The sequence below is a fragment of the Mastomys coucha genome, unplaced genomic scaffold, assembly GCF_008632895.1.
Source record: "Mastomys coucha isolate ucsf_1 unplaced genomic scaffold, UCSF_Mcou_1 pScaffold7, whole genome shotgun sequence".
NCBI lineage: Eukaryota > Metazoa > Chordata > Mammalia > Rodentia > Muridae > Mastomys > Mastomys coucha.
Window position 1 is genome coordinate 77,927,792 of NW_022196913.1, and position 7,530 is coordinate 77,935,321.

General features: G+C 44.1%; 1 protein-coding gene and 1 non-coding gene across 3 annotated transcripts in view; both read left to right on the forward strand.

The window, feature by feature from the left end:
- Fzd6 (frizzled class receptor 6) overlaps positions 1 to 3,819 on the forward strand; it is a 31,836-nt gene extending 28,017 nt beyond the window's left edge. For both annotated transcript variants that reach the window (XM_031358800.1, XM_031358801.1), the window contains exons 6-7: positions 133 to 561; positions 1,727 to 3,819. In XM_031358800.1, coding sequence (XP_031214660.1) covers positions 133 to 561; positions 1,727 to 1,895 — 598 coding nt within the window. In that variant the 3' untranslated portion in view covers positions 1,896 to 3,819. The remainder of the gene's footprint in view (positions 1 to 132; positions 562 to 1,726) is intronic.
- Positions 3,820 to 6,168: 2,349 nt separating this feature from the next.
- LOC116082931 lies at positions 6,169 to 6,295 on the forward strand. Its single transcript, XR_004115538.1, has one exon. It is a non-coding gene; the product is annotated as a small nucleolar RNA SNORA17 (small nucleolar RNA).
- The last annotated feature ends 1,235 nt before the right edge of the window (positions 6,296 to 7,530 follow it).

Consider the following 7,530-nt stretch of genomic DNA (forward strand, 5'->3'; position numbering starts at 1 on the left):
CTCCCCATGCCTGCCACCCCGCCCTCTCCCACTTTCTGGCCCTGGCATTCCCCTACACTGGGGCACTGGGGCAAAGGTTTTATCTAACACCTAAGATGCACTGAGCAAATTCTCTCCTTGGGTCTCTCGCAGCCCCATCAGTGAAAGCCGAAGAGTGCTGCAAGAGTCCTGTGAGTTCTTCCTGAAGCACAATTCTAAAGTGAAACACAAGAAGAAGCACTGCAAACAAGGCTCTCATAAGCTGAAGGTCATCTCCAAGTCCATGGGAACCAGCACAGGAGCGACCACAAATCATGGCACCTCTGCCATAGCAATCGCTGACCATGATTACTTAGGGCAAGAAACTTCAACAGAAGTCCAGACCTCCCCAGAAGCCTCTGTGAAAGAGGGAAGAGCAGACCGAGCAAACACGCCCAGAGCCAAAGATTGGAACTGCGGGGAACCTGCTTCCGCAGCAGGGTCCAACTCCAAGCTCTGTGGGGAACAGAAGGACAGGAAGAGCCGAGCAGGCAGCATGAAGGAAAAAAGCAGTGTGTCAGAAGGGGCTCCAAGTGAAGGACGGTGAGATTGGCTTTGTTAATGAAATCATCTTGATCTGAAGTAGAGCGTTATTCATCTTTTACAAAAGCATGTTATGATGAGATACCTAAACTTTTAATCTAAGGAAGTTTGGTTTCAACTAGTAATATGCTACTTAATAGTTTAATTCTCAGTTTTGAGAAGAATCTTAATATATGACAATGACATACAAGTTGGAAAATGATGCTTGTTTCTTAATGATAATTGTTAATGATATTTGAAATTTAGGTAAGTATTTAAAATGCATCTGGAATACAGGCCCCACTATCATCATATAGCCTAGCTGAGTGTGGTGGTACATGCCTATAATCCCAGCACCGGGGAGCTGGAGTTAGGAAGCTCATGAATTTGAGGCAAGTTCAAGACCAGCCTCGACTCTAAAAATTGCAGGAAACTCAAGTAAACAAAACAATATGTTATATCATTCTGTCTAAATGTGATATTTTATACAAGGATAATTCAATGTTCTTAGTTTCTGAACATGAAAGAATACAGTGAATTTTTTTCCAATGGTGAAAAAATATCCAAAGCTTGGGGTTTTTTGTTTGTTTGTTTGTTTTCAGAATGTTGACAGCTAACTGTAGCAAGCTCCCCAGGTTTTATTGCCTAGCCCTTTCAGACTGGGTTGAATACACTGTGCTCCCATGATGCTTCACGCCCCATTGTAACCAGCCAGATGGTTTTACCTTACTGGATTTGAGCTGAGATCTTGGTCATCTTTGTGTTCCTGGTCCTGGCTGTCCTAGAACTAGCTCTGTAGATCAATCAGGCTGGCCTCAAATTCAGAAATCTTCTTGCCTCTGCCTCCCCAGTGCTGGCATTGAAGGTGTGTGGCATTGAAGGTGTGTGCCACCATGCCCAGCAATGTATTCCTAAACTCTTAATGGCATCTTAACACTGATGAGGACCTGGGAGCGGGAACCTGCCTTAGTAATGTGTTTCCTGTGAGACACAGTGCTCAGCCATACAGGAATATCACTTGGTAAAGTGTGAGAAGTCCACAAAGTTGTACTTTGAAGTGCTATTCAGGAGCTGTAATGGGTTGTCTCCTGTAGAGCTGCTTGTGGTGGTAAATGCACAGGGTTAGAAGGATGACTAACATCCTGTCTGCGCTTCTGCTGTGCACATAAATACTCGTGTTTTCTAGGGTAAGTCCAAAGAGCGGTGCTCCCGAGACTGGCCTGACGGACTGCAGCAATTCACAGGCCCCCAGTTCTCCAGAACCAAACAGCCTCAAAGATTCCACATCTCTGCTAGTTCACTCAGCTTCCGGAGCTAGGAAAGAGCAGGGTGCTGGCAGCCATTCAGATGCTTGAAGAAAACTGTCTCATTACCCCAGAAGCTGATGTGTACTACACTGGAGATGACCAATGTATTTGTCTTATGAAGACCACTGTTGGGCTGGGGACTGGCCCAGTGGTAGAGCGCCCACCTGGGATCCGTGAGGACCTGGGTTCGTTTCTTCCAGCACCGCAGGAAGAAAACTCACTGTTACAGTCTTCCTTGCACTCAAAGCAGCTTTGTCCACTGCTTTTTGGGTTGGCTTTGATTTTTGTTACTGTTATTTTTGTTGTTGTTTGTTTGTGTGTGTGCAACAAGGTTTCTCTGTGTAGCCCTGGCTGTGGTGAAACTCCCTCTGTAGACCAGGCTGGCCTCAAACTTAAAGAGATCGGCCTGCCTCTGCCTCCCAAGTGCTGGGGACAACTGTGTGTCCACCACCACCCGGCCTTTGGTCTACTATTAAACTGGAAAGAAACAACAGCCCAGATTTCAAAAATAATATAATGCATTTATACCTAAAAAAACCAGGAATGTCCAGGTTAATAATATTTTTTAAATGTGGGGGCGGGGAGGGTATTAGAGGAATCTTCCTTCTATTTATGAAGATTCTTTCATTGAAGTATTTTAAGATATTTTATGCTCTTTCACTCTTTTGATATAAATCCAAGATTTTTCTTTGCTGAAGTATTTAAAACTTATCATTGTACCTTTATATGCAGATATCTATTTGAAAATATGCTTATATGTATTTGAACTTCTTGAAAATCCTAGAAAACTGAATCAAATATTTTTATGATGTTTTTGTAATATTTTAGCAACTTTGCAACTGTGATAGCTGTTACACTGGATTTTTAAGAAACTTGTACAGCAGCCTCTTTCCAGTGAGAAGAGTAGGTGTCACACTGATGGTAGGATTTTAAGAAGCATTCACAGCCACTCCTCCCTCCCCTGAAAGGAGGAGCTTGCTGACACTCTCCCTCCCTGATTGGCCCGCCCTTTCCTTCTGCACTGTTACAAGTCAGCAGGTGAGATGGTAGTTTTTTTTAACAAATTAGACCAAGCTGTTGAGTCCCTTCTTGTTTTAAATGTTTTATGCCTGTTTGTGATTGAATTATGGCCATTTGTAGTTGCTCATGCCATCTTTATTTTGTTATTTTGTTTTCTGAGACAGGGTCTCACTGTGTAGCTCTCCTCAGCTGCCTGGTGCTCAGTGTGTACCAGGCAGCTCACAGAGCTCTCCCTCTGTAGCTCACGAGGCAGCTCACCAGGCAGATCACAGAGCTCTCCCTCTGTAGCTCACGAGGCAGCTCACCAGGCAGATCACAGAGCTCTCCCTCTGTAGCTCACCAGGCAGCTTACCAGGCAGATCACAGAGCTCCCCCTCTGCAGCTCACCAGGCAGATCACCAGGCAGCTCACCAGGCAGATCACAGAGCTCTCCCCCTCTGCAGCTCACCAGGCAGCTCACAGAGCTCCCCCTCTGCAGCTCACTCATCTCTCCCAAATGCTGGCGTTAATGGCTTGAGCCACCACACGCAGATTATATCTTTTTTTAAAATTTAAATTTAAAAAATGTTTTTAGAATAATATAAATACATTCGTTGTGTTATCTTTCTTAGACACTACGCAAAATTCCTATCTGCAACTAAGCATGCAAAAGAAAATGTGCTAATGACAGAGTCAGAGAGTCCAGCAGGGAGAATGCAGTGTAGCAAATGCAGTGTGAAGGACACTTAAGGTGCTAAGACATTGTCTTAATGTTGTTCCTCCTTAAGTATTATCTCTCAAGCAAGGTTTTCTTGGATACTTTGATTCCGTTGGGCCTCTGTTAAAGTTTAAAATGAAAATTATCATGTACTGTATGGAAAATGTAGATACTAACTTTTCCACATATGTAAACTTTGGACACAAGAACATTTTTGTTTGATCTTTTCATCAATAAAATTTTCTTTGTATAAAAGATTGTATTCTGTGCTAAATATATAGTACTGACCCAAGAAGTAGTGTAACTTTTTTTTTAGATTAATAAAGGCATGAGTAATAAGTCAGAAACTTCCTTTTAGCCAAGATAGGCAAAGACAATGACACTTGCATATTGTCCCAAAGTGTAAGTTTTATAGCCATATTGTCTACAGTGTGTTAGAGCCCATGGGAGGCCTGCAGGGTAAGCCACAGCGAGCCAGAGCCTTGTGTCTGCTCCCAACAATGAGTTAGATCATTTGAACCAACCTCCTCAGTCAAGCAGTACTGACTTCCACAAACTAAACAGACAATAAGTGAGGACTTGTCAGGTAAGATCGGGAGCAGAGGAATTCCCGTCACCAAGTCCAGGGTTCGCAGCTTGTCTTGTCTGCAACCATTTGCTACAAAGTGTTGCAGAGAAGTGGACAGTGTTATGGAAGGAGTCTCAGAGTGAAGTTAATTGTGACCTCAACTGCCCAAAAACTGCCATACTTCATGCTATCTATGTAGAATAAAGAAAGCCCAGACCCTGGCCATGGGTTAAGATAGTTCTGGGTTAGGAGCCTCACTCACAGTGGGAAGCAAATCAAAGTCTTTTGGAGGGAGAGGGTTATTGTTTATGCCCTCTGAGTTTGTTTTGAGACAGGTTTGCTGGACTAAGACGGCCTACATTTTACTGTGTACTCCAGGCCAGCCTCTGGGTCGTTGTCCTTCCTACGCTTCCTGAGTGTTGGGATTACAGGGCCACATCACCATGCTTGGCCTTCCACAAACCCTAGAGGCTGGAGAGACAGTTCAGCAGTTAAGAGCACTTGTTAGAGGGACCAGAGTTCAATTCCTAGCATCCACAATCCTCCCTGACTCCAGTCCCAGGGGGTCTAATGCCATATTCTGTTCTCTGTGGGAACCAAATACACAGACATGTACAAGCAAAACACACATACACATAAAATACATGTATGTATAATTTAAAAAAATAGTGTATCAGGCCAGGCATGACGGAAGCATGTGCTTTTAATCACAACAGTCAGAAACAGAGGTGGGCAGATCCGTGAGTTCAAGTCCAGTCTAGTCTAACACAGTGAGTTCCAGGAGAGCCAGGGCTAAGTACAGAGACCCTGTCTCATAAAGGGGGGGAAAGAGGGTCTCTCATTGGGGTTCAGGAGTCACCCCACAAACCACACAAACACCGATCTGAATCAGACAGGGATAGTTTACTGAGCATTTCCCTGGGAACTGATCAATCAGAGCTGCACACCAGACTCGGGAGTTTTCTGAGACCCTCAGCCAGGATCCTGCAGACCTTTTAAGCCTGAAATCCACAAACATCTGTGCCAAATTACTCCGCCAATCAGGATTTAGGCATAGGGGACTCCTTAGGAACATGCCTTTGTTGTACTTGTAACCTGTGCCCATTGGTTGAGGTATTCATCTGTGGTGGGGAACGTGCCTTGTCTAGCATTCATGTCTTAACTTGCCAACCAGGATGTCAGTTACTTATGCACATGTCTCTTTCTTCCAAGTATGATGTTAATTCCCAGGGAAGTCTTGGGAACTTAAAACTTTACTCTACCCCTATGGTACATGTGTCTATCTTATGTTGGATCCCATCCCAGGGACAGCTTATAAAGGCAACAATCATAAAAGCTCATACATAACTGCTGGGCAGTTGTTTCTGGTCCAAGATTATTGTGGCTAGCTATTCAAAGTAACTCTAACTGTTATGTTTAGATTCCAAGAACAGCAAAGCACAGAACATAATGGAATATGCAACCAACTCAGACATGAGAAAGCTTCCTTGTAACAGCAGTAACAGTATAAAATGGCTGACTAGACAGGCAGCAGTTATCCAGGACTTAACATATTCTATAATAAATCAGTCATGACTGACCAAAATAAATCCATTAAAAAGAAAAACATGATCTGTCTTACAGGCTTTTTTTCCCAAAATCTAGTGATAGGTATAAAGTGATGGGTACTAAATGTGGCTTTCTATAAATATTAGTGAACATTAAACTAGCTGCCATGGCTAATGAGCCTCCAAATCTTAGAAGTATTAGAAACATAAACCTAACAGGCATAGGTGTTCTTGAGATTTTTCTGCCCTCTACCACTCCAATCATGGCTGCACCATCTTTCCCCTGGAGGAAGGCTACCCAGACAAAAGTGATACACACCCTCACCACTATTCCATTTGCCTTAATGTGGGTACAAATCCATACCTCAGAGCAGGAGGGGCTGGGAGACGTGTTCAAGATGCTTGCTTGTCAGGGAGAAGAAACAGGTTTGGTGAGCCACCAGCAAGCATCTCATGTGCTTCTGATGTGCTTGATAAATCTACTAATGTTCTGCCCCAGAGGCACTCCTGGTGTGGTTGCTGTACACATGCACATCAGTAGGTGACAGAGAAGAAATGCTCTATGTATATTTAGTGTTCTCACCTTGTACATCTGGATGATGAATAGCCTAACATTCCCTTCAAAAAGCAAGCCTAAGATGACCACCAGTCCAGCATCAGGGGGCCCAGATAGGAGCTAGCCTGAGACAATCACCAGCCCAGCCATGCAGGACCATAATGCAAGAGAGGGGCATAGCACTCCTGAGACCACTCCTGAGATGACCCCAGACACTAAGAGACCCCAGGGGTCTCTAAGAGGAGCAAGTGGTGGAGAAATGGAAGAGAAAGAGAAACAGGAGGATGTGGGCACAAAGAAGAGAGACAGAATTGAGGGCTGAAGGGTAGTGAGGAAAAGTTTGATGCGAGCCAGTGATGTCACCTGGAACCATAGTGGAGTCTTGGCCTGTACTGCCACAGAGCCAGGTCTGGGTCTGTGGCCCTACAGCAGAAGAAATCTGTTACCACCCACGGCCAAGCAGACATCTCTGATCTGGGCTGCTGCTTAGAGACTTAGAGATTTGTCAATATCTGAGGGCTGGACAGAACTGGCCCCACTCGTCACCCAGGCATTGTGGGAGAGCTGGCCCTGGGGACATGAGAATGGGAGAACTGGCCATGTCATTCATTGATTAGCTGCAACACTCAGGAGATCGGGCCCTGGTTGGAGATTGGGGATGGAGTTTCTGATGAGCCAGCTCTGAGGATGTGAGAGGAAGAATGGCAGCTGACCAGTTTAGAGGGCTTTAAATTGACCGAACCCAACATCTACCCCACTGATGAACTGCTGGACTGCATGAGAGGCTAGTCCTACAGATCCAAAACTATAGGATCTCCATGAAATAGGACAATAACAGGATATCTGAGATGAGTCCCTGTAAGGTTCCAGTACTGATAGAATAGCAGTAGCCAGAGGCCTTGTACCAGAGCAAGTCATTGCAATGAATATTTGTAAGCAAAGAAGTGTGGTCCAAAGGGTATACTGTGGGACACGCTGTGACACACTACAGCTTCCACAAGGAGATTTTTTTTCTCTGTAGAGGGGAGGTTGCAAGGGTAGAGGGTTGGTATGAGGGGAGGGAGAAATGATTGGGATTGTGGTATATTATGTGAAATTCACAAAGAACCAATAAAAAGTTTGAAAAAGCCTAGTAGTGTAATGATATAATCAGTTCTTCAATGGCCTTCCTTTATCATGATACATCACTTAATATATGACTGAATTGTAATATTATCGCTTTATTTAAAGCAAAAAAAAAATCTGTATACACTTTCCCTTATTCTTGGCTCAGTACTTAGAAAACATGAATTTTA